This window comes from Miniopterus natalensis, chromosome 1, assembly GCF_054644295.1.
Source record: "Miniopterus natalensis isolate mMinNat1 chromosome 1, mMinNat1.hap1, whole genome shotgun sequence".
In the NCBI taxonomy this organism is placed as follows: domain Eukaryota; kingdom Metazoa; phylum Chordata; class Mammalia; order Chiroptera; family Miniopteridae; genus Miniopterus; species Miniopterus natalensis.
Window position 1 is genome coordinate 57545420 of NC_142081.1, and position 26797 is coordinate 57572216.

The 26797-nt window shown below is 39.8% G+C and overlaps 2 protein-coding genes across 9 annotated transcripts in view; one reads left to right on the forward strand and one right to left on the reverse strand.

Moving 5' to 3' along the window:
• Positions 1-1745, forward strand: part of TP53BP1 (tumor protein p53 binding protein 1) — a 94625-nt gene extending 92880 nt beyond the window's left edge. For all 5 annotated transcript variants that reach the window (XM_087821855.1, XM_016211600.2, XM_016211592.2 and 2 more), the window contains 3 exons: positions 131-330; positions 844-989; positions 1389-1745. In XM_087821855.1, coding sequence (XP_087677981.1) covers positions 131-330; positions 844-989; positions 1389-1576 — 534 coding nt within the window. In that variant the 3' untranslated portion in view covers positions 1577-1745. The remainder of the gene's footprint in view (positions 1-130; positions 331-843; positions 990-1388) is intronic.
• TUBGCP4 (tubulin gamma complex component 4) overlaps positions 1654-26797 on the reverse strand; it is a 41550-nt gene continuing 16406 nt past the window's right edge. The window contains exons 7-18 of one of the 4 annotated variants that reach the window (XM_016211657.2): positions 24274-24475; positions 21818-21983; positions 21458-21582; positions 12410-12460; positions 11878-11983; positions 10301-10408; positions 9726-9864; positions 7156-7333; positions 6493-6627; positions 4912-5028; positions 4156-4295; positions 1654-3491 (exon numbers count right to left, since the gene is read on the reverse strand). In XM_016211657.2, coding sequence (XP_016067143.1) covers positions 3479-3491; positions 4156-4295; positions 4912-5028; positions 6493-6627; positions 7156-7333; positions 9726-9864; positions 10301-10408; positions 11878-11983; positions 12410-12460; positions 21458-21582; positions 21818-21983; positions 24274-24475 — 1480 coding nt within the window. In that variant the 3' untranslated portion in view covers positions 1654-3478. Of the gene's footprint in view, positions 3492-4151; positions 4296-4911; positions 5045-6492; positions 6628-7155; positions 7334-9725; positions 9865-10300; positions 10409-11877; positions 11984-12409; positions 12461-21457; positions 21583-21817; positions 21984-24273; positions 24476-26797 lie in introns of those variants that run through there. The other 3 variants (XM_016211672.2, XM_087821888.1, XM_016211664.2) reach the window with 3 other exon arrangements.

Genomic DNA, 26797 nt, shown 5'->3' on the forward strand with positions numbered 1-26797 from the left:
CCATTCAAACTCATGTTGTTCAATGGTCAACTGTATTTGGAAGTGTGCAGATCTGTTCTCCATGATGCAGGCTGTTCAGGGGCTTTGCATAGACATCACCAGACCCACCAGTCTGCTCCTTTTCTTCTAGTGTAACACTGCTTACCAGTGTCTCCTAATTGCGGATCAGCATTGTCGAACCCGGAAGTACTTCCTGTGCCTTGCCAGTGGGATTCCTTGTGTGTCTCATGTCTGGGTCCATGACAGTTGCCATGCCAATCAGCTCCAGAATTACCGCAATTATCTCCTGCCAGCTGGGTACAGCCTTGAGGAGCAGAGGATTCTGGACTGGTGAGTATTTAAGAGCCTGCCTAGAATAGTAGAAAGAGACAGCAAGCTTTTGGAGGGGAAGAATCTAGAGTAAGTATTTCTAGAAATTGGAATTATCACACGACCAATTATAGACTTTGAATAGGTTTGAGATTATTTTAGGAGTTGACCTAGTTCCTTCGGGTACACTGGTTACCTTTTGAAAGTGTGTGAGCACTTTCATGTAGGTTCAATATTCTCAACCTGTAAGGTTGGGGGACTACTTTTTAAGCAGCGCATTTAAAAATGTAGGCTTAGGAGCATGATTTGGCTTATTCTTGGCCCCAAGACAAACATGGAAATTGGAATGGGTGGATTAGAAGGCCACAATCCCAGAGAATACACATCATTCACAGAAAGAAGGGGGATAATGCAGGGGTTTTAAAGCATCCAGATGTACCTGAGTCCCTTTTTAGAAGGGCTCTTGTTGGATATTATCTATCATGCTGAGGTCTCTTCCAGTTCTAAGGTGCTGTCTCTCTGACTCCTTCATAGGCAACCCCGTGAAAACCCTTTCCAGAATCTGAAGGTACTCTTGGTATCAGACCAACAGCAGAACTTCCTGGAGCTCTGGTCTGAGATCCTCATGACTGGGGGGGCAGCCTCTGTGAAACAGCACCATTCAAGTGCCCATAACAAAGGTACCTGGAAAGAGTGTGTATGTGTTGTTATTGCTTCAAGGATGTCCTTAGACCCATAGCTGTTAGGCCTTGTGGTCTAAGTCTCAGTCCTGATGATAGAAACATGGATAAGGTTAACCTAAGAGAAGAAAAGTTCACCTTCAAGAGATGAGCCAACCTGAGTGAAGCACTGGGCTGTTTAGGCTTCTGTTGGTGGCCAGTAGTGTATTTGCTAAACATTTCCATAAGGTCAGCATTTAGTGACAACCTCTCACATTTGTGATCAGTAGCACGCTGGTTGAAATAAAGGGTTTTAGTTTGGGCAGAGTGGGATGCGCTGGCTAGAAGGCACATCTGGCTTTTTAATGGAGGGTTAAATTGAGTCTCCTTTCCTCATTCACCTTTCCCTGCTTCCTGCAGATATTGCTTTAGGGGTGTTTGACGTGGTGGTGACGGACCCCTCATGCCCGGCCTCGGTGCTGAAGTGTGCTGAAGCATTGCAGCTCCCCGTGGTGTCACAAGAGTGGGTGATCCAGTGCCTCATTGTTGGGGAGAGAACTGGATTCAAGCAGCATCCAAAATACAAACATGATTATATTTCTCACTAAGGGTACTTGGTCTTACCGGTTTTATTCCTTGCTGTTGTGGAGATTGTGTTTTAACAAGGTTTTAAATGTGTCTTGTGTGTAATTGGATTCTTTGCATGGATCTTGTATATAGTTTTATTTGCTGGACTTTTATGATAAAATAAATGTTGAATCTCTTTGGTTGTAGTAACTGGGATTTCTTCATCCAATTCTTCAAACTTAACTCAGAACAAGCAGTAAGACAAACAGTACCTTCTCTGTGGTTTTCAGTAGGCTTGTTCACTGTGGGCCAGCCAGCCAAGGAAAATAACAAGGAGTGACTTTTAAAGTTTTCTGTGGCATCATTGTTAAAAGGTTATCCTGGGCTGTCTAAAATTCAATATTCCTAAAAACCTGATTTTACAGTAGGCCCAGATTAATAGTTGTGCCAATAGCTGAGTGAAATTCAGCACAGCTCTGAGTTTCCTGGCAGTTAAAAAAAAAATCTATCTTCATAGAGTTGAACTCACTAAACTGACCTGTGGGTACTGTGTTCTCAGAGCTAAAAGGCAAAAGGACCAATTTCTGTGAATGGCCAGTGACTTTCTACAAGGATAAACACAAGAAACAGTGATTACACTTGGAAACGTTAGAAGCTGTAATAACAGGTACAAAATTTCATTACTGTTGTCACAGATGCTGAAACTGTCCCTTCCCTACCTGTAGTATCATCACTGTTGCTGTTCTCCCATTCTCTAAAGCAGGGGTCAAAAATATTTTTCTGCCAAATAGTAAATATTTTAGGCTTTGTGTGGGCCATTTAGTGTCAGAGCTACTCACCTTTGCCATGATGGCAGGAAAGCAACCACAGACAATGGGTAAATGAATGAGAGTGGCTATGTTCCAATAAAGCTTTATTTATAAAAACAGGTGGTAGGCATGGTTTGCTTATAAGCCCTACTCCAGGGGCAGCAGTGGAAGGGGGTCATCTTTACATTCTTATTCCCTGCAATTATCAGCTAAAGTATGAGGACCACACTGAGTGGCTACAGACTGAAGCCAGAATACTGCATTCTTTTTTTGGTTTAAAGGAAATTATTCAATGAATATTTACTTTTATTTACACTGATATGACTATTACTGATTACCAGTGCTGGCTGGGCTAGATTAAGAGAACCTGTGGTTCTCCTAAAATGGGATAATTACCCTGCAGTTTTCAGTATTTGAAATCTAACAATTTGACCTCAATTTTTTTTCTTAAGGAGATTTTTCTTTGTTAAAAAATACTTTAAATACATTGTCAATAGCTAGAATTGCCCTTTTACCAGCCTGAAATAACTGGAAGTTATTGGTAAAATTCTTCAGATCCACAGTTTGTCCCCACTTAAGGATGGCGACATTCTCCATTTCAGTTTTCTGAAGGAGGAAAGAGAGTTTGCTGAGGGAGGAGAAGTATGTCTTACCTGGTGCCTTCCTTGCTCAGTGGTCACATCCAGCAGTTGACCTATTTATAAATATAATTCCTCTTTCACACAAGCCACCAAATATTTAACTTTCTGATATGTATTATTTACTGCTTGTGTCTCTCGCAGCTTGAACAGTACCTAGGCACATAGTAGGTGCTCAATGAACTTATCTGACAAATGTCCTCAATGGAATGGATCTTGCATGGTCAACAGAGGGAAAGTTGATGCCACATGTCTGCCTTTGTGGGCAAGTTCAGAACCACCCCTAAGGTGGGGCAGACCTTTCTACATGGGACGGAGTGAAAGGATCTCTACCCATAAATGTTCAGTAATCTCTTCTAGGATGAAAGAGAGCCATCTCAGTAGTCTGCAGACACTTGGTGAGTGGCTAGAGAACGGGATGTTGGTTTTGAGTCTTGTTAAAGGCAGGAACGCAGTAGGGATTGACCTGTTATTTCAGTTTGTGAACCAAAACTGTTCACATCCCAAAGCTAGAAAAAAAGAAAAAAAAGAGCCTCACCAAACATGCTTTCCTAAGGTTTTCTTCACAGAAATATGAATCAGGGCAATCGTGATCTAGATAATTCATCTTAAAACTCAAAGTTTCTTTGACTCTTCTGCTAAAATTGCTTAGGAAAAAATCTATTTGAGGACTTCTCAGAGAGAGAAAGGAAAATAATACAGTGCTTTTTAAAATGAGACAGACCTCTGAGAGAAGCCAGCAACCATTGCATCTCCGTATTAGATTTAAAAAGTTTAAGGTCATAAGGGATGGTCCCCTCCTTTCATAGACACAGAAGCTGTGGGCCCACGAAGCAGGGTGCCTAAGTCTGCACAGCTAGTTAATGTCAGAACTAAAGCACGCTGCTTCCCAGCATAGCAATACACAACCTAGCCAAGAACTTAAAACCCATCTCAGCCTAGGGGTTTAGTATTTTACTATGATGACGACTTTTACTAGAAAATAATCCATTAAAATCATTAAAGATGATCAGACACAACCCTTTATCTCTCTGAGCCTTAGTTTCCTTGTTTATAAAATGAGGGTATAGGGACTAGATGATGGCTGAAGTCTGCTTCCAGGTTTGGAATTCTACAACTCATTTTATAAAAGCCACACAACAGTCCACTAAGTTCCCCAGGGGTTGTTCCTACCTGCCCAGAGTTCCACCAGCCTGGGTGTAATATTTGTTATAGTCTAGTCTTAACAGTAATTGAGCCAAATCCGAGTTGATTTGATGATTCCGAACACTGGAGAGAATCTTGAATAGGAGTGAAGACTGGCGGCTAAAGCCCTGCAGAGAGAAAAATTCAAACTGCCATTCCTCGACTCACCAACTATCCATGTGGAGAGGGGGCAGGGGCGTTCCTGGAAAAAGCCTTGCTCAGAATTCTACAGCACCGCCTGGCCTTCCCACATTCCCATTTCTCTCAGCTCCTAAAATGACTTCTTGGTACCAAGTCCATAGAACGCAGGGCTTCCTATGGAAGTACTCTCACATTCTCAGTAGGAATTTAGGAGCTGGTTTCAAGTTAATTCTGTTGTGTACTGGGGTTGGGGAGGGACTGTGCATTTTTGTTATAGAAGATAATTATAATCTCAGTGAAAAAGGGGGTTAGTTTAAGGAAGTAAGGAGGTTGGATATAAGAAAGTGAGAGCAAAGCCATTGCTATTTGGTGGGCTGAATAAATTATTCAGGGCTGAACTATTTTTAAATAATGAGGCAGCACATAATTATCTGCTTCAAAATCAACCAATACCAACATTTAAAATTTGTATCTTGTTATTTCTGTGTGTATGTATTGGGGAAATGCTTCATTGCCTCAAAGGGAAAGATATGGTTCCCCACTGGCAAAACCACCTCTACCCTTTGGACAGGGTGCATACTTCCACTGGCCAGGCAGACTCACCTTCACCAGGATGCTCAGCTGGGCGGCCCCACGTTCATCCAGTGGCCCCAGGTTCTGACTGACCAGCGAGCAAAAGCTGTGACAGAGATCTAGGATTTCATTCAGGCAGTGAAACACCTACCCAGGAAATGAGCTGGCATTAGGAAAAAGAGGGTCTGTGAAATGAAAGATTTGGGAAAACAATCTAAGAGCTAACTTGTTCTCATGTTCTCACGTCTGACCTCAGGAGAGACAATGCCACGTGTAAGTCCTGCCAATCCCTCCAAATGCAACATGTGCAAAACAAACCCTTCCCTTCCTGGCAAAGATGCTATTCTCTTAGTCACCCCTGCACAAAACCTCCACTCTAGCCACATTAAACTGGTCATCGTTTCTTAGACCCACTGCGTGTGCTCCTGCCTTGAGCTTTGCTTTCAGTGTTGTTCCCTGTGCTCCTCCTAATACCAGGTCGCACTCCCTCAGTGGAGTGCTCCCTTCCCACTGTAGCCTCTAGTGACCCCCTAATTCTCTCTCCTCAATATTATCTGTACTATTCATTCAGTTGGCGTTTGTTCTGGCCACCTATGTTGTTACTGATCTGTGTATGTATGTATGTATGTGTCCTGTTTCTCCAACTAGATTGTGAGCTCCTTAAGGGCAGAGCCATGACTTATACCTCTTTGTATCCCCAGTGCCTTGCATACAGTAAGCACTCAATAAATATTTAGTGATGACCACCTGCTCTGAGATTCTCCTTTTCCCCAAGGATGCACTCATGCCATACAAAGACATTCTACCTGTCACAGTGGTTCTTGGTTGTTTTCAATTCATGGAACCCTTTGGAGTGGCATTTATATAACTCACTCTCCCTTACTGCAGAAAAAGCAACAGCCCCAAATATCAGAACAAAAGAGAAGTCTGTGGTGCTTGTGGTTTGGCACAACTGAGGGGTGACAATGAGCTCACATTAGAGATAAAGCATAACCGTTACAGTAGAAACTACAAGGGGTCATTTCAATTGTGTGTTTTATCCTGGAATTGGCATCAGCTTGTTAGCTTGAAAAAAAATACTGGTACCTGGATCCCACTCCAGGGACTCTAAGTGCTCTGGGCCCTTGATTTTTTAAAGCTCCCAGATGATTCCCATGTGGCTCAAAGTTGAGAATAACTTCCCTGAAGGAGATATACATATGTACATAAACACACACATGGAGAGGGAGACATTCACTACTCCAGTTGTCTGTGAAAACAACTTTCAAACAACTGGTTGATCCTTCTCCAAAAGATTTCTGGGAAAGTAAATTCTATATGCTTTTCATTGGTCTTTCTGTGGTGTCAGAAAGGTTTTTAAAATTTCTCAATCCTTCCTTCTGAGGGTTTTTTCATCTATAGCTGCTCACCACATCCTATATTTCAGAGATTCAAAGACATTTAAGTTCCCTTTTAACAGTCCCTTTTGTTTTGCTTTATAAGTTGTTTAAAATGTTTAAAAATGGAGAGTGAACAATTACTTAATGATAGTTCCATATCCTGGCAACTCAAAGTGGCTAACGGAACAGTCAGGCTAGAAGCAGTGTGAGGAAACCAACCAGTCCTACTTACAGGTTTCAACAAAATGAAGGACTGAGCCAGCAAATTGCTCAGGAAGTGGTCGTGAGCCAACCGGATGCTTTCGAAGTCTCGGGTAGAATTGATTTGATGAAGCAGCTGTGAGAACTGAGACTCCAGCACATCTACCTGAAAGATAGTTACACAAATAATTTTAGCACCTTGCATATTCTGAGCACGCAGGGACATTAAGATGCCTGACAGGATGACACAGAGGTTCTTTGCCCCCACTCATCTTCCTCCTGTCCAAGCCACTTTAAGGCTGACCAAAGATACCCTTAGAGACCTAGCCTTGTAGAAAGTTACTTGCCTAATTCCCCAACCTCCAATGTCTTGGCAGGTTCCCCACCTCACCACCCGCCGGAGCCCAGTTCCCTCATATGACATGCCCTCCACTGACTGACTTGGTTAACTTAATGTCCTATAGGATTCCAGAAGTTATAGCAAACTAAAAATAAGGGTCAAGTAAAAAATTACTGCACTGCTGATAAGGACCCTAACCCCTCATTTTCCTTCATTTATTTTCACTTTCCTTAAGAAACATGCCTAGTGATACAATCTGTGAATTTTCTCAAACCCCAGTGTTTCACCAAACTCCTGCCAACATCCTGGAGTTCTCTTCCTACCCCTTCCTTCTACTCATTCGTCAGCACAGACCTGGAGGTAGTACTGAAGATTATCCACCAGGAATGCCATGTGATTCCTTAGGCGCCACTTGACTGCATCAGTCTGGTTGGACTTGAGGTGCTTGCGCTGCATCTGCAGGGCCCAGCAGTGCTGCAGTTCAGCTTGTACCCGGCGCACACTCAGTAAATACTTGAAAACAACGTTGTACCTGGGACAGAAGCATCAAGCTACACAAGATAAAAACTTCACTCCTTGCCCCCATCCACACAGCAGACCCTAGCACTTTGTGCCACTTGCCCCTCCCCAAAAAGGCAGGAAGTAAGAATGGCTAGAAATGGGGACAAAATGGTTTGTTTATATGATGGACTATTATATAGCCATCAAATGAACTTCAGCTGTACAACAAAGCAAAATGACTCCCAGGAATATCATTTTGAATAAAAAAGGTAAATCTCAAAAGACTGCATACAGTCTCATACCTTTTACAGTGTTTAAAACGAACAGAAAAAAGCATACTTTCGGGGAATATATATATGTTATAAAATGATATATATATGAATAGAAAACATGGAATTTAGCATAGTGGTCACTTTGGGTTGTGGGAGGCAAGTGGGCAGGACTTCTGGAAGGACCACATAGGTAGACATTATTGCCAGTGTTCTAGTTTTTGTGCTGGCAAGTGGTTTTATGGCATGCAAGCAAGCGTGTGCGTGTGCGTGTGTAAGGAAGGGAGAAGGGTCTTGCAAGTGTGTGTGTGTGTGGGTGTAAGGAAGGAAGGACGGAGGGTGTGAGGAAGGAAGGGAAGAAGGAAGGGGAGGAAGGGGAGGGAGGGGAGGGAGGGAAGGGAGGGAAGGGAGGAGAGGAAGGGGAGGAGGGGAGGAAGGGAGGAAGAGAGGAAGGGAGGAAGGAAGGAAGGGTCTTGCAAGGACCCATAATAATATGTTTGGAACCAAGGATTTGGGTTCATCTGACTCTTTGTCCCTGAAGCCCAAAGAGAAAGAGTCAAGGGCTCCTCTCACTGAGATCCCCTGCAGCAAGTTCAGGGGCTAGTTGCCTAATGCTGAGCCCTGAACCGAAAAGATACATGGGAAGAGCAGCTGATTCCTGGTGGAACTGTGTATATTTACTTATTTTAGGCAGGCATGCAGATGACAATCCGATTCAATTAGGTTTTTAAAAATTACCTATTTCTAACAGAACAACATATTTAAAGTAGTACCCCTTGTTTGGATTCTGATTTGAATAAACCCAATCATAAAAAACATTTTTTAGATAATTGGGGGAATTTCAGTGTAAACTGGATATCAGATAATAATGAATTATTATTTTATTGGGCATAATGGCACTGTAGTTGTGTTTACAAACATGCCTTTTTGAACTGCATTGTGAAGGAGTGAATGGCATGTCTGGGATTGCTTTATAGGCTCCAGCAAAAAACCAAATAAAACAAGTCTCATAGGTTGATGGTTTCTGAAGCTGGATATGCGTACATGGGAGTTCATTATAACCCATAGGAAATTTCATAATAAAAAGTTTAAAAATGCTTCTGAGTTTGATTTCTTTAAGGGTGTTAAGAGCATATCAAGTGAGGAGGTTAGTGGATTATGGGCTGTGGGCTCTGAACCTGTCACAGAATTTTCCCCGAGTAAGCCTTATCTTTTCCAGTTACGCCTAGTCTCTCATGCCCTAAGCTTCTCTACCCCCAGAAGTAAAAGGAGTTGTGAACAGGAAGAGGGAGGAATAAGAGAGGCCCCTGTGTTCATTTGTTTTCCTTTTGTCCATTCTCCTAGCCTGAGCATGACAGCTCCCATCCTCCAGCGAGGCCAGTGGCCAGTGCCAGGACTTGGAACAGGACTTGGGACATTACTGAAATGGCTTGGGGATGGATTTCAGAGGCCACCACCAGCCAAGTATGCTGCTCCTTCTTTCTCTAGAGCTCTAATTTCCTTCTGGTTTAGAGACATTAGGTCCTGATGGGGCTGAGCAACAGCACTTGGCAGGCTTTCAGGGTAAAGACCAAGGCTGATGTAAGAGTCTTGCCATCTGGTGTCATGCTCCTTCACTCCCCCCCACCCCCCCCCCAGCCCCCCAGCTTGGCTGCCCCCATTCTCTCTCCCTGGGGATAAGGAGGCGACTTCTCCCCAGTGGTTAAAGTCAACAGCAGCAAATGCTTGAGCTTGGAAAGTCTTCCCAAGTAAATAAAAAAGTTATAAAAGGGAGGAACCCTGTCAGTCTGATGGAATTATCAAGGGCCAAACTCAATGTGGTACGGAGACTGCATGTGCCAGAGGTCACAAACTGGCAGCCCATAAACTGCTTGTTCTTTTGTCATTAAAAAAACCCCTATGGACCTCTCACGGTTTTAAGGGGTTGACCTTCCCATTCATTCCAGTATACACCACTCCCTACATCTCACGTCTGTGGCTTCACTCATTGTTTTCTGTCCAGCCCCTGAAGGCATCTGAGTTTGAAACTTCTGATTTACAGACAGTTAAAAACTAGTTGGGTGGGTACTGTTCTCCCACCAATTCTATTCCTGCTTTCTTCCCTTGGAAGTAAGTTGGGTTACGTTTACCTGTGAGACTCTCAGAAATACTCACTTTTCCAGGACAGCAGGAGTGAAGAGAATGTGCAGTGGCCACTGCACTTTGTAGGAAAGACCCAGGGCTGCCCAGCCCGATGCAGGGGCTTCCCGAGGAGAAGTTTCCCGGGGAGGCCCTTCTCTGGCCTGAGTAGCATCTGTTAAGAAGAGAAGGAAAGATGTCTGTTAGACTTTGTTAATGCAGAACCAGAGCTTCAACTGGTGAACAGCACTCATGAAATGAGGGTTCACTGCAGTGTCAGAAGCATAGAGGGGACACAAAGGAGACTTGCAGAGGCAAGGAAATGTCTGTGTGAAGTTCTCTTAGGAGGTCTTTTCGAGATTCTTTTTTCAGCCTTCAAGTCTGGTGGCTTGAAATAGAGACAATTCCAGGGGCATGACAAACACAAAATCGGAAACCATAGCCCGGGCATCTCAGCCTCTCTGGACTTCCTTCCCCTTTCTCCTATATAAAATTTGGACTAGGTTAGTTTCTAAGGTCCAAAATGCTATGGTTTCTGTGGAGGTAGATGGAAGCAGAGACAGAACATGATGACTATTAGGAGCAGAAAGATGTAAGAAAGAATGGCAAACCTTTATGCTCCTTTCCATGGTACTCAATTGTCAAGTGCAGCAGAGGGAGAAGGTTGTCATCGTCCAGCAAAACCTTGTGTGCTGACTGCTGGAAGGCCACATTCACATCTGCAAGAAAGACCATGGGCTGACACGAATGCTTGGCTACATAACAAACCCAGACTCCAGCTTCCCACCTCTCCCCCAGCCTGCCTGACACCCACAGGGGGAGGCAGTAGAAGCCGCTTGCTTTTGCCTGACTGGCATGCTTCCTCCTCCTCTTGCTGACAGCAGCATCCTCATTTTCCTTGGAGAATCACCCCTGCCCAGTGCAATCCAAGCAGTTCCAGTGGGTTGACAATACCTGAGCCTAGGGGTCAGCAGGTGACTCAGGCATGATCAAATGGAACATAATACTCTACCCTGATATACTATTTTGTTTAGGGGTATGAATAGGACCCAAGCCAGGCCAATTAAGAGGCTTTCAGATGCTGAAAGAGTACAGCTACATGCGGGTGGTATGTGTGATAAACAGGGACTTAGTATGGGAGCTTCGTTGGAAGTCATCCTGCCACCACACGGAACAGGCCTGTCTGAGAAGAAAGGCAGAGGTAAAGATGGAATGACACTAAGTCCTAAAAGTGTCATGTGAGCCACTGGATCAAACTCTGCCTAAAGCTATCATACCTCTGACCTTTTCAGTTATAAGAATCAATAAATTTTTTCCCCTTTAAGTGAGTTTGAATTGGGTTTTGATATTTGCAACCAATAAACTCCTAAGCAAGTACAGTGGACATCTATTATTTTATAGAGCTAGAAAAATAGTAACTGTTTCCCCAACCCCCATTTTGTTTTACTCTGATCCTCACCCAACTCCCCTCATGTAGTCTGAGCATTCCCATTGGTCAAAGGTAAACACTTTACCGAAGCAGGCACATCTTGATGTCTGACCTCTTTAATACAGGGATAGGTATATGATCTGGGCTGGGCTAATCAAAACCCTTTCCTTTTTAATTTGCTACTACAGAGACCAGGCTTGGCTTCTCCAGTAGATACTGTGAGGCATGTTCCTAGGAGCTACTAGTGGCCACGTTTCCAGATGGAATGTAAGGCCATCAAGGAGTATATAAGAGAAGATATGATAAGATGCAGAGAATCCTAGCAGAATTCAAGCCCTTAGCTTCAGCTGTTCTGAGGCCCAGCTATACCCCACCCCCTTGGCGTTACAAATACAATAGCAAATACATTCCCCTTTCCTACCTAGGTTAGTTCAGGTTAGGTATCCATCATCACAACCTAAAGAATTCTAATATAGTAAGTGGCAATAAGTTCCAATATGTCCCATAAAGAATATATAGGGCTATAATCCAATGAGATAAATTAAAATACCTGGTTTAAAGGCCAACTCTTCCAGGAGAGGTCACAAGCCAAGAAGCTGCTCCTGGTGACCTCAGTGGGAAGCCTACCTGGGAGACCTTCCATCTTTGTAACTCACCAGTCTGCTCTCATGTGGAGCAGGCCTAAATGGTTGAGCAGCTGCCAAGAAATACCCTACAACTTCAGTGAGCTGGTAATTCTCAGGCCCACAGGGCAATTACCATGTTCCGTGACTGCAGTGGGTGGTGTTTTTAACATGTGTTGAGCTGTGTCAATGAAGGCCTGAAACAATTCTCCACGTCCCAGAAGGTAAAAGTCTTTAATGATCTGCAGAAAGAATTTCAGTTTACAATTTGGCAATCCTGCAGGGCCATGAGTCCTCACTATCTCACAGGAATCACACACATAATTTCCAAATCTCATCAGCTTGAGCTAACCTACAAAAGGATATAGGCTTTTGGCATTTCAAAGGGGCATATTTAGCAATCCCTCACAAAAGGATGTCTGGTGTGTCTTTGGTATCATTTATTCAGTAAAAACACAGTTATATTATGCCAGAAGAGAGTTAACACCTAAAATTTTGTACTGTAGTACATCTGTCATATTAGGTGGAGGTGGCCCACTTGGCCTAGGACATATCAAGCCATCTAGAAATCTAGGTACAGGCAATCAATGCTCTCAGGAGAGGCTAGAGAATGAAGTCACTGCCCACCAGCATCATTTTAAGAGTGAATATAATAGCTATGCTATTACCTTCAGCTGACCCAGTAAATCTGACTCTTCCACCATCAGCTTCCAGAGATGCTGTGAAAAAAACCAACAAAACAGGGACGGAATTTTATTACAATGAAAACTTCTGTAAAAATTGGTTTTGTACAAATCTAGTAATGTTGAAAAAAGAATATAAACCATGACCAAGTTGGATTAAACCCAGGAATGAAAGGGTAGTTTAACAGTAAAACAACACATATGAGATGGAAATGTTCTGAAATTAAATAGTGGTGGTGATTACACAACATGGTGAATACACTAAAAATCACTGAATTTCATGCTACTTTTAAATGGCTCAAATGGTGTCGTGTGAATTTTATCTCAATAAAAAAATTAAAAATTTAAATATGAATGCAATTAATAAATTAAAGATTAAAAAGAAAAACCATATAATCACTTCAACAGATGCAGAAAAAGCATTTGATAAAAGTCAATATCCATTCATGATTTTAGGAAAAACGAACAAACAAGAAATAGGAGGAAACTTATTCTTAGAAAGGGTATATACCAATAACCCACAGCAAACAATTTATTTCATGGTGAAAAATTATAAGAAATTCCTTTTAAAGTCATTCAAAATTATACTAAAGACTTTGCCAATGCAGTAAGAAAATATATAACTGGAAAGGAAGAAACAAAACTGTTATTATTAACAGATGATATCATCTGCATAGAGAGTCCAAGAGAACTGATATACAGATTATTAAAACTAGTAAGAGATTCAACAAAGTTGAGGATTAATGTAAAAAAAATCAACTACATAACCATTATCAGAATCAAAGGTAAACTCATGACAAGGATTTGTTCAGTGAAGTGATCAACACTGATTCAGGGTGCCCGGAATCTCCACCCTGGCAATCATCCCTCCTCTCTCTCTCTTACTGGAACTGGCATAGATAAAGGACTGGCCTTTGGCCCATCTCTAAGACACATTACTAGACAAAGTAGCGACATCCCCTAGGGAAAACAAGCACACAGGCCAAAATAACTAGACACGTGAAGAGTAAAAGAAATACAACAGGCTAGATAACACACACATCTGAAGAAGAAGTTTCAGAACAAACTGAGTGGATTCTATAGTGTGTTGCCCAGATCTCCCCTGTAAGTCATTACCTCAGCTATGGGGAGTATTGCCTGTTGTTGGCCCTCCAGGAATTGCCTTTGGCTAAAGAGAGCTTCCTCACCCATGGGTCCTCTCCCTGAGGAAAGCCCACATCCAATTTCTGATGCAGACATACGATGGCATAGCCCTCAAACTTCAACTGAGGACCTCTCTGAAGGGCCATTCTAGCTTCAGAACTCTGCATAGGATTGGCTAAGGCTTCAGTTGCAATCACATCACACTTCACCTTCTTTCTCTGCTCAATCCTGCTTTCCTCACTTCCTGCTACCAAATTTCAGTCTCAGAATCTGTCTCCTGGGAAATCTGACCTATGATATAGATCAAGAATTCTAAATATATATATCTATTTTTAATATATCTTTATTGATTTCAGAGAGAGGAAGGGAGAGGGAGAAAGATAGAAACATCAATGATGAGAGAGTCATTGATCAGCTACAGCCCGCAACCCGGGCATGTGCCCTGACCAGGAATCGAACCCCGATCACCTGGATCCTAGGTCGATGCTCAACCACTGAGCCACGCCTGGCTGGGCTTAAATATTCTTCATAAACATGCTTAAAGAGGTAGGGACAACAGCAGTATAAATACACAAAAGAAATATTAAAAAAAAGAAACAAGTTGCTAGAACAATTGGATATCCACATGCAAAAAATTAAAAGTTGATTCATACCTTGCACCACATACAAAAATTAACTCAAAATGATCACAAACCTAATAGTAAAACTGAAAATTATAAATTTTCTAGAAGAAAACAAAGGAGTAAATCTTTGTGACCTTGGGTTAAGCGAAGGTTTCTTAGGCACAATGCCAAAATCATGATCCATAAAAGGATAAAAACTTATGAATTGGATTTAATAAAAATTAACTTCTGCTGTTTGAAAGACAGTGTTAAGAAAATGAAAAGACAAGTCATAGACTGGGAGAAAATATTTGTAAGTCACATGTCAAAGGACTTATATCTAGAATAAACAATTCTTGAAACTTAATAGTAAGAAAACAAAACAAAACAAAAACAATAATAATGGACAAAAGATTTGAACAGACACTTCACCAAAGAAGATATATGGATAGCAAATAAGCATATAAAAAATGTTAACATCATTACGCAATAGAGGAATGCAAATTAAAACTACAATGAGGGAAAAACCCAAATGTTTATCAACAAATAAAGGGAAAACACATTGGTATGAACAATGGGGTACTACTCAGCAAAAAAAAGGAATAAACTACTGATACACACAACATGGGTTAATCTCAATAATACTGAGTAAAAGAATAAACTTAACTGAAGAAGTGAAAGATGCATACAACAAAACCACAAGACTTTACTGATAGAAATCAAAGATGGCACAAACAAACTGAAAGACATTCCATGTTTGTGGATCAGAAGAATTAATAGTTAAAATATCCATACTACTCTGCCCAGCCAGACTGGCTCGGCTGGTTGTCATCCTGTGCACCAAAAGATTGCCGGTCCAATTCCTGATCAGGGCACATACTTGGGTTGTGGGTTCGATCCTTAGTCAGGGCACGTACAGAATGCAACTGATCAATGTTTCTCTCTCACATCTATGTCTCTGCCTGTTTCTCATCCTGTGCACCAAAAGATTGCCGGTCCAATTCCTGATCAGGGCACATACTTGGGTTGTGGGTTCGATCCTTAGTCAGGGCACGTACAGAATGCAACTGATCAATGTTTCTCTCTCACATCTATGTCTCTGTCTGTTTCTGTCTGTCTGTCTGTCTCTTTCTCCCTCTTCCTCCCTCTAAGCATGTCCTCAGGTCAGGATTAAAAAAATAAAAATAAAATAAAATGTCCATACTGCCCAAAGTCATCTATAGATTCAATGCAATGTCTATCAAAATTCCGAAGGCATTCTTTACAGAGATGAAAAAACAATTATAAAATTTTTATGGAACCTCAAAAGACCCCAAATAGCCAAAGCAACTCTGACAAAAAAGTATAAAGCTGAAGGCATCACACTACTGATTCCAAACTGTACTACAAAGCCATGGTAATTTAAAAAGTATGGTACTGGCATAAAAACAGACATAGAGACCAGTGGAACAGAATAGAAAGCTCAGAATTAAATCTCCATAAATATAGTCAACTAATATTTGACAAGGGAACCAGGAACACCCACTGAGGAAAGGATAATCTCCTCAATAAATGGTGCTGTGAAAACTGGGTAAATACATGCATAAAAATAAAACTGGACTCCTATCTTACACCATGCATAAAAATTAACTCAAAATGGATCAAAGACTTAAACATAAGACCTACTAATAAAATTCCTGGAAGAAAATGTAGGGAAGAAACTCCTTGACATTCATCTTGGCAATGATGTTTTTGGCTACGACACCAAAATCACAAACAAGAGCAAAAAACAAGTGGGACTACAACAAACTTAATGCTTCTGCACAGCAAAGAAATAATCAACAAAAGGAAAGGTACCAAGAGAATAAGAGAAAATATATGCAAACCATATATCTAATAGGGGGTTAATATTCAAAGTATATTAATAAAACTCATACAACTCAATAACTAAAGTATTCTCAACCCAATTAACAAATGGGCAGAGGAACTAAATAGACATTTTTCCAAAGAAGACACCCAAATGGCCAACAGGTACATGAAGAGATGCTTAACATCAGTAATCATCAGGGAAATGAAAATCAAAATCAGAATAAGCCTGGCCGGATGTGGCTCAGCGGTTGAGTGCCGACCTAGGATCCAGGTGATCGGGGTTCGATTCCTGGTCGGGGTACATGCCCGGGTTGCGGGCTGCAGCCGATCAATGACTCTCATCATTGATGTTTCCATATCTCTCTCTCCATCTCCTTTCCTCTCTCTGAAATCAATAAAGATATATTTAAAAAACACACACCATAAAACAAAAAAAAACAGAAAAAGATATCACCTGGCACCTGTTAGAATGGCTATCACCAAGAAGACAAGTAATAACAAGTGTTGGTGAGGATGCAAAGAAAACTCTTGTACACTGTTGGTGGGAATATAAGGGAGTTCAGCCACTATGGGAAACAGTATGAAGGTTCCTCAAAAAATTAAAAAACAGAAATATGGCCTGGCAATTCTACTGCCAGGTATTTATCTGAAGAAATCCAAAACACTAATTCAGAAATATATATGATGCACTCCTATGTTCATTACAACATTATTTACAATAGCCAAGATATGGAAGCAACTTAAGTGCCCGAGAATAGGTGAATGAATAAAGAAGAAGCAATGCCTATATACAATGGAATATTACTTAGCCACAAAAAAGAACAAAATCTTGCCATTTGGGACCACATGGATGGACATCTCAGAGGGTATTACGCTAAATGAAATAAGCCAGACAGAGAAGACAAATACAACGTGATTTCACTTATATGTGGAATCTAAAAACAAAAATGAACAAGCAAAACAGAAACAAACTCATAGATACAGAGGACAAATTGATGGTTGCTAGAGGGGAAGGTAGATGAGAGGATGGGTGAAAAGGGGATTTAAATTGGCAATTATAAATATAGTCACAGGGATGTAAAGTACAGGATAGGGAACATAGATAATAATACTGTAGTAACTACATATGGTGTCAGACGGGTACTAGATTTAGTAGGGTGATCACTTTGTAAGTTATGTAAATGTCTAATCACTATGTTGTGCACCTGAAACTAATATAATATTGTATGTCAACTGTAATTGAAAAATTAAAAGAAAAGAACTGTATGTTTAGGATACTTTGAGAAGAGTATCATTTCAGGGAATGGACCTGACAGCTCTTCTGCAATACATTTAGGGAAGTGCTTAAAATAACATGTTTTAATGATGGTTATATGAGTGTTCTGTGCAAGCTAGGAAAAAAAAAGAAATAAACTATTGATACATGCAACATGGATTAATCTCAAAATAATTATGCTGAGTAAAAAAAAAGCCTGACCCACCTCCCACCAAAAAAGAGTACATACATACTGTTTGATTCCATTGATATAAAATCTACAAAATGCAAAATAATCTATAGTCACAGGGGAAATAGATCAGTGGTTGCGTGGGAGAGGGAGGGTAAGAAGAGTAGGATAAAAGCACAAGGAAATGTTGAAAATAAAGGATGGAAGAAGACATATAGGTAAGTATGGCCTGAAAGAAGGCTCGATAGTGATCAAAATAACTAATAAAATGCTAGTGAAAATATACTATATAAATATATGTGATAAAGAAGACATTGTGTATACATAAAAAGCAATAAATGTATATTCCTTATAAATACACACATGCCTAACATATACACTGAAAATGAGGAATTAGAACAGGCATAGAGCTCTAGACTCAGCACAGAACATATGTTCTGCGGGCACAGAAAGAGCAAGTAAAAACAAAAAACAGACCTGCTAATAGTCCATAAAGGAAGCCCCAATAAATTTGAAAGGACTTGTATACAGACTATATTCTCCAACTATAGTGCAATAAAAATAAAAGTTAGTAAATCCCTTGGGTTTAAAACAAAAATCATAAGAGAAAATTTAAAATTATTTAGGACAGAATGATAATAAAAACACTACATAGGCCAAAAACTTGTAAGACAAAGTCAAAGCAACATTTAAGTTTTATATAGATTTCTTAGGGAACAAAGATTAAAAACAGAAAAGAATAACAGAGAAAACTCAAAAAACAAAAAGGACAAGAAATAATAAAGATAAAGGCAGGTAGCAATAAAGCAGAGAAAAAATAAGAGTAATGAGAAGAAAAGCTGGTTCTTTGAAAAAATTAATAAGACTAAGCAATAAAAGAAATAAAACACAAAATAAAACAAATAGCTACAGACAAGCAAAGATTTTTTAAAAATTAAATCTAGATGAAATGGGTAAGTTCCTAGAAAAGTATAAAGTACCAAAATTGGTATGAGAATAAATAAATGTCTTGAATAGATTAATAGGTGTTAAATACACTGAATTGGTAGAGATACTCCCTCCTAAAAAAACCTGGGTCAGATAATTTTTCAGGTAAGTTCTAACTTTGAGTAACAATTCCTGTCTTACATTAACTGTTCTAAAAAACAGAAATAAGAGTGATACTTCATTTTATGAAGCCTATATTTTTATTTTACAATCACATAAAATAATAGTAAATGTAGATGCAAAAATTCCAAATATTGTACTGGCTAACCAAATCCAACAGTATATTAAAACATAAGAATTACATTTGAGTATGGTTTATCTCAGAAAGATTCAATATCTGAAAATCTAACCAGCAACTTAATATATGAATGGACTAAAGGAGAAAAAGAACCCAAAGAAACTGCACCTAAATGATATAAAAAGGCAGTTGACAAAATTCAACATCTATTTATGATAAAAATCTCATAGTAAACTAGGAAGAGAAGGTAATTGTTTTAACTTGATAAACTTATGTGCTAAAAGCCCAAAGCAAACATTATAGTAATAGACAGACTTTAGAGGTATGATCTTTAAGAACTAAAGAATCAAGGATGCCCACTGTCACAGCTACTGTCTAACACAATATATATAAACCATCACTCCAGCTGCTTAATGCAGTATCAGAGACCCTAAGACTGTAAGAAAAAAAAAAGTTTAAAACTTGGAAGGCAAGTTGTAAAACCTTTATTGCTTGCAAATGATATAATCATTACTTAGAAAAATCAATAGAATCAACACCAACTACTAGAACTAAAAAAAGACTTCAACAAGTTGCCAGGCCTAAGATTAACCTCCAAAATTTAATTCCACCACTTTTTTATATAAGCAGTAACTAACTAAAGATGAAATTAAAACAACAAACCTACATATTAGAAATTAATTTTTAAATCTTTTTGTTGAAATACTAAAGTATATACACAAAAGGACATAAATCACAAGTTCACAGCTTTAAGAATTTTCAAATTGAGCACACCTGTGTAACCAGTGCCCTGAAAGCCCCACTTTCTATCAACCAAGGGCAAATACATTCTGACATCTAACATCAGATTAATTCTTCCTGTTTTTGAACTTTATATACATAGATTCATATAGTATGTATACTTTAAGAAATTAAAAAAAAAAGATTCAAGAGAGGATGAGTATATGTATTTGCAAGACATTCCCCCTTTTCCCTCGGGATACACTGTATTTCTTTTCATTACTATAAACTGTTGTTATTGTTACAATAATATCTTTAAAAAAAAAAAAAAAAAAGGTCTATTAGCTACAAGTCTAAAACACTTCAAAGAGTCTGAGCTTCAACTTTTTTGTCTATCATTTTTACAAACTAAAACTATCATTTCTAGCAACATGTGCATTTCAAAATTTCACCAGAAAAAACCCCTGAAATCTTATATTATCCATTCAGTAAAATTTTATGTTGCTCCATTAATCATATTTTCCAAAGAATTATCACAGAAATGATAAAAGAAACAGATTCAAAAAAATAAAATGAAAGGAACTGAAGACACCAGCCCCTTAGACAAGTGCAGTCTTGGCTACAGACAGAGGAGTGTCCTGAAATTTTGAAAGGACAGGGAAGTGTATTCTACACTTGCTGTTAGCCAAAAGGCCAAGAAGTGTTAGGAAAGTGTATTCTAGATAGTTCAGATATTTACTTACCCATAAAGAATCAAACCAAATGATACCTCAAGGTCACCTTAAGGTATAGTATTCTATGTCTATATCACAACTCTGTCTCCAATGCCTAGGAATTTTTAAGGCAGTGACCAAAAAAGGAAATCATAATTAGTGATAGATTACTGGGCTTCCAATGTGAAGATACCTGATGTTAAGCTTCCTCACAGTTCTGAATGCTGACCCTAGTGTACTGGCTATGCTTCAGTATAACCTGTAGAGCTTTGTTTATTGGTTGGTTGGTATAAATACAAGTATCTACTCCCTCCTGACTTACAAATCAGAAGCTCTGGAGGTACAGACTTGGTGCAAGGACATTTCAAGATTTCCACAGGTGATTCTATGCACAGCCAGAGTTGAAAACCACTAACATAGTTAACAACCAAGTTGACTAACTAAAGATCTCATTTCACATTATCACACACCTGTGAGCTAAATTTTACCATAAGGACAGAATACTTGCCCATCTGAAAAATCATTGGTCACAATTTAAGTTCGTGGATGAAGAACAATTCACATAAGAATGCTGAACTAGGTAGGGGTCAGAAGACCTGCTTCTGACCACATCTTTGTGACTTACTGTGCAACACCAGATACATCAGCTTTCTGAGTATTTTTTTCATTTATAGAAATGGAAAAATTATACTTTTTCTGTCTTCAAGTGTTTCATATCTGCCCTAGTCAGTTTGCACAGTGGTTAGAGCATTGCCCCCATGGACTGAAGGTCCTGGGTTTAATTCCGGCCAAGGGCACATGCCTCCATTGCAGGCTTGATTCCCAGTAACCAATCGATGTGTCTCTCACATCAATGTTTCTCTCTCTCTCTCTTTCCCTTCCACTCTTTGAAAAGCAATGAAAAAAAATATCCTCAGGTGAGGGAGGGTTAAAAAAAAATCCACAAATGACAGGATAAATAATGGAGCCACTCTAAATATAAGTAAGGCACTAAATTTAGTCAGAGTCCACTGAGTCCTTGGAGTTACTGCCAACTACAGTACGTAGACAGACTCAAAATGCTGAATGTCTGAAATGAAACCAAGACCTCCGTTTATTCAACTAGCTGATTAACTAACTGGCAAACTCCTATCAGGTGTGAAAGGCTAAGGCAGTTCTGCCTCTGTTATTAAGAACAGAGATAATGCTTTCATTTTCTACTTCTTGCCCTCAACTCTCTCAAACAATTCCCTCCCAAGCTAAGTTTTTACCGCATTAAGAAGAAACAAGTCAAGTATTCAATTTCTGGGGAAATTGGTCCACTTTCTTCCTAAGAAAATATACTATGGAAGACAAACCTCAGCCACAGTGCTACGAATACCATCCACCACCTGCTCGAAGTCCACCAGGCTGAAGAGGGGCTGTTGTTTAAGACGATGCAGCTCGGCAGCAAAAGTGTCCTCCTGGTTTTTCAAAATAGATCCTGCAAAATTGGAAGGCACTGTCACAGGAAGACAGAACCACCAGGACAGGCAAGGATTCCCCACCCTGCTGGTGCAGCTCCTTCACCTGCTTCTCGGGCAGGCACATCATGGTTGTGCTGAAATGTGAGTACATAAATGTTACTAGCCACTCACTCCTACCAGGCATGCTTTTAGGTCACTCAATATCAAGAAGGACCTTTGAGGACGGGGTATGTTGTGCAAGGAGAGAGCTACCTTTTCTAGTCAGGTTGACATTTTGATTCTCGAACATCTGGACAGATTCTCCAACAAACAGGATTTTTTCAGCAACCCGCACTGGGATGTAGGATGGCAGAATCTCCACTCGCAGGGAAAACTGCTTTAGAGATGGTGCCAGCATGTTCTCTTCCTCTATAAGGCGCTGGTCAAAGAAATAATCCACATCAGAGATGATGTGCAAAGAAAGGGGAAACAAGAAAACATCCCCACCCGTGACTTATATTTTCTAGAGCAGGGACTCTAAATCTGAAGTCACATCTAGTGTTAGAGAGATGCACTCCATTTTCAGGCAGCAGGAGTGCGTGGTGAAAATAAGTGTTTTTTTAACATTAGGGATTTTGTCCTTACTCTGCGCTTACTACTTGTGCAGTAGATCTACAACCCAGTTTCCTTACTTGTATGTTGGAATAATTGGTCTTTGCTTTTTCGAGTCTACAGGTCTATGATTTCATTACCATGCGTATGTGTCTGCTCTGTCCAGCTCTTCACGCCAGCCCCAAGTCATTTAGCCATGTGGGTCTCAAAGTGTGGCTCCTAGACCAACAGCATCAGCTTCATGTGGGAGCTTGTTAGAAATGTAAGTTTTCAAGCCTCTTCCCAGATGTACAGAAGTTCCGGGCGATGAGGCCCAGCAATCCGTGGTTTAACAAGCTCTCCAGGTGATTCTGATGCACAGTGACATTTGAGAACCACTGATTCAGCCCAGAAAGCCTCTGAGACCCACCACCCAATCACTCAGCACCCATGTTCCCTGACTTGCTTTTGATTAGACCCTTATCTAGTTCCGATGGACTCAGTCCTGACTTCCATCTCTACTGTTTGCCCTCTTTGGGCTTCAGTGCTGGTGTTCCTCCGGGCACCATTCCAGACCCTTTTCCTTTTGCTCTCCGTCTTCTTCATCAACAACCACACCTTCTGTGGCTGAATTTTTCACCATAACAAATATTTTAAGTCTTTTTACATCACAGGACTCTCTACAAATATAAAAGCTTCCAGACAAATATACAAACATACATTTCACAGAACTTCCTGAAGTCCCCCATGGACCCCAGATTAAATACTTCTAATGCTGATAACTCCTAAATCTTTACCTTTAAGCTACATGGCTCTCACGAGCTCCAGCCTCTGCCCACTGAACATTTCCTACAGGTATCTCAAACTCAGCATGTCCAAAATTAGACCCATCTTCTTTCCTCCAATACCAGCAACACTTGTTTCTTATCATCACTACTCACCCGGCTGCTGAAGGCAGATGCCTAGGTATCACCCTTGACTCTGCCCATGGGCCAGTACCCCATCAGTCACTCAGGCCTGCTGTCTCACGTCCTAAGTCTCCCGCAAGCCTCTTTCTCCTCCATGCTCACTGTTAACACCCTTGGCTTAGATCAGAGTTATTCTTCACCTACGTGTTCCCAGCACTCTTTTAACTGACCTACCTACAGAAAATCTTTTTTTTTTTTTTTTTTAAAGATTCCCACATGGTATCCAGAGTGATCTATCATTAATCCTGATTGTGTTAACCTCTTGCCTAAAATTCTTCACTGGCTCCCAGCTCTTTTCAGGTTCAAGTCCACATTCCTTCCCACAGTTCACAATGGCATTCATGATCTTACCTCTGCTTAACTCAACAGCTTCACTGACTGCGACTTCCCCCATCCTCTCCACCGCCCTTTACATGACGTTTCAGTCCTTTCTTGACCATTTCAATTGTATTACTAATGGTTCGACAAATGAGCCATGCCCTTCGTGGACTCTGTACTTCACACACAACCTTCCCTGGAACATTTCTTGACCCCACCTCTCAAACTCTTTGCAATTTAGCCATATATTCCACTGAAAAGCCTTCTCTAGTTACTCTAAGACATGTTCTGAGAACACCTGTAATTACTCTTTCCAGAGCACTTAGTGCATTGTACTGTTACTGTTTACTTTTATCTTCCACTACACTATAAGCTCTTTAAGGACAGGGACTATTACATCTTATTTGTCTATGTAGTTGTGGCACCTAGAACAATGCCTGACACACAACAGGCATTTAATAAAATATTGTAACAGGATAAATAAATGGATGGATGAATAAGAACAAGAGAGGGCTTCGGGGACTCTAATCAAAACTCCAAACTGTGTTTAAATACTACAGGGTAGCTACAAGACTATCTTAGGAGACAAGACTTATTAACTTCTTAAAAGCATATACTGGGAAAAGAGGAAACAAAAGGAATCTCACAAATGTATTTTCTGTCTTGTAGTCTCATATTAAGTATTAAGTATTAAGCTAAGATAAAGACAACTGTTTGTATCTAAAGAATTTAGGGAAGGTGCCTAGGCTATGATGAACTTGGAGCAGGGAGGGAGGATCACCAAAAGGACATTTAGCTACAGTCTTTTCTGATTCCTGCAGGAGTATGCTGGGCTTCTTGCTGTGCTCTCACCAAGTCCTGGAGTTCTCTCAGTTGTTTTCCTGTCAGTCCCCCAATACCCAGATCCTCCTCATCCTCTTCTGGCTGGGCACTGACATTACCAGAAGATGGACCCTGTTTGATAAAGAACTCTTCATGCTGGTCCAAGAGGAGCCCATGTAGCATCCAGGCTGAGAGCTGCTTATACATGACCCCATGACACACGGCCAGGATTCTGAGTTGGGAGAAAAGCAAGAGCCTTAGAAGTCCACTTAAAGAACACTAATCCACACAATGGCACAGAGGGCATGCTCCAAACTGCTCCAGGATAAACAGCCTGAGACGATGAGTCAGAAGGGAAATGACCAACTAAGCTAAAAATAATTGTGGTATTTTATTTGAAATGTTTGTGGCTGGACTAACTGATTAAATTTCCAAACTTGTAGCCTACATACTGAAGTCTGAAATGCTGTGACTGTTCTGGTAGTCCTTCAGAAGGAGCACATTTTCTTTCTACCTTTTGTGTAAAGTAAGTTTTAACACTGATATTCCTGTTAAAATTAAATGGACTTATGGAGTCTCTCTTTGGCTAACATAGTATTAAATTTGTTTTTTGTTGGAATCACAGAGGAAGAGTGGATTCAATATGTAACAGGTAGGTATACCTGAAAACGTATGATCCAACAAAATGCAGAAACTGAAACAAAATGCAGAAAGGTTACTGGAGAATGGATCACTGCTAGATAACACATTAATTACAAAGGGGAAAATGTCCCTCTAAAATGGAGAGATCTGGTGGAAAACACTTAAACCAAGTGATCAAACTTTACAACGCCAGTAATGGGACAAACCTACTTTCTGTGCCTTCCGATATGATGCAACAGGAAATAATATGACCCATGTAGTATTCTTGAAAAAAAAAAGTTTAGCCCAAATCTAATCATGAGGTAATAATCAGAAAAATCCAGATTGTGGAACATTCTTCAAAACAACTGGCCAGCACCCTTAAAATGTCAGTCATCAAAGATTAAAAAAAAAAAAAAAAAAGGCAAAGAAGAGGACTATTCCAAAATAAAGGAGACTAAACAGACATGACAACCAAATGCAATATGTGAACAATGATTAGATCCTGGATTGCAAATAAACACAGCTGTAAAAAACTTCTGGAGGGCAACTGAGGAAATTCATATATATTTTGTTTTTTTGTGTGTTTTTTTAAAAAAATATATCTTTATTGATTTCCAAGAGAGGAAAGGAGAGGGAGAGAGAGAGATAGAAACATCAATGATGAGAGAGTCATTGATCGAGCCCACAACCCGGGCATGTGCCCTGACCGGGAATCGAACCCTGATCGCCTGGATCCTAGGTCGACGCTCAACCGCTGAGCCACGCCCGGCCAGGCCATATATATTTTGAATACCATATTGTTGAATTAATGTTAACTTTCTTGGATATAATATGCTAATGAGGTTATATAAGAGAGTGACCCTTTTTAAAGGGATACAAGCTGACGTATTTAGGGTGAAGCGTTATGATATCTGTGACCACTTTCAAATCACTCAGCAAAATATTGTGATATGCATGCATGTGTGTATGTTATATATATTTACATATATATTTCTCACTTTATATAGAGGGAGAAAAGATAAATCAAATGTGGCAAAATTAAAGGACATACAGGTCCTTACTGTACAGTTCTTTCAACATTTTTGTAGATTTAAAAATTTTCAAGATAACTTGGGAAGAAAAAGAAACTAAAAGAGATTGCTATTTGTAGTATGCTAACTGAATGAACTTGCTCTTAAAAAACTTAAATGGAAAGGCATTTCAATTTTGCACGTCACACTGTGTGGTCTGTAAAATTTGGTCCCTGCAAAATATATAACATGTATACATCATATTATCTATGTAAGATTTTATATACAAAGCATGAAGCTATATAGTATGCTTACATAGAGAGAAACTGTAGAGGACAGACACCAAGAGTTGAATTGGGTACCTCAAGGGACTGTGATTACAAATGCTTTCTATTTCTCTTCTTTGCATGTCTGTACTTTTTACAATCAAAGTTCATTTCTTTTATTAGGAAAACAACAACAACACAGTAATAGAGAATTAAGTCCCTAAAGCATATTCTGGAAAACTTCCTCCTCTTCTGAGGACTTACTTGTGAAGTGGTTAAAGTGGAGATTGTTAAGAGTTGTAAGGGGGCCTCAGAGATCATTGATTTCAATTTTGCAATCAATGCCACACCCTCTTTTTTCCATACCCTCTTTTTAAAAACTGAGGAGGAAGAGGAGAATAGGAAAATCAAATGAGCAGCCTTTGATGAAAAACTCCATATACATTTAATATAGTTGTAATCATAACACATAATTTTGCACCCTTTTTTCCAATTAGTATTATAAAAATATTTTTACATGTTGTTATAATATTTATAGTGTTAATGGTGTTAGTCTATCAAGTGAATATATCTTTATTTAGCTTTCTTCTGCTGCTGGTAATTTTCTAATTTCTTGATATAGTATTACAATATTGCAAGAAGTATGTTTGTACA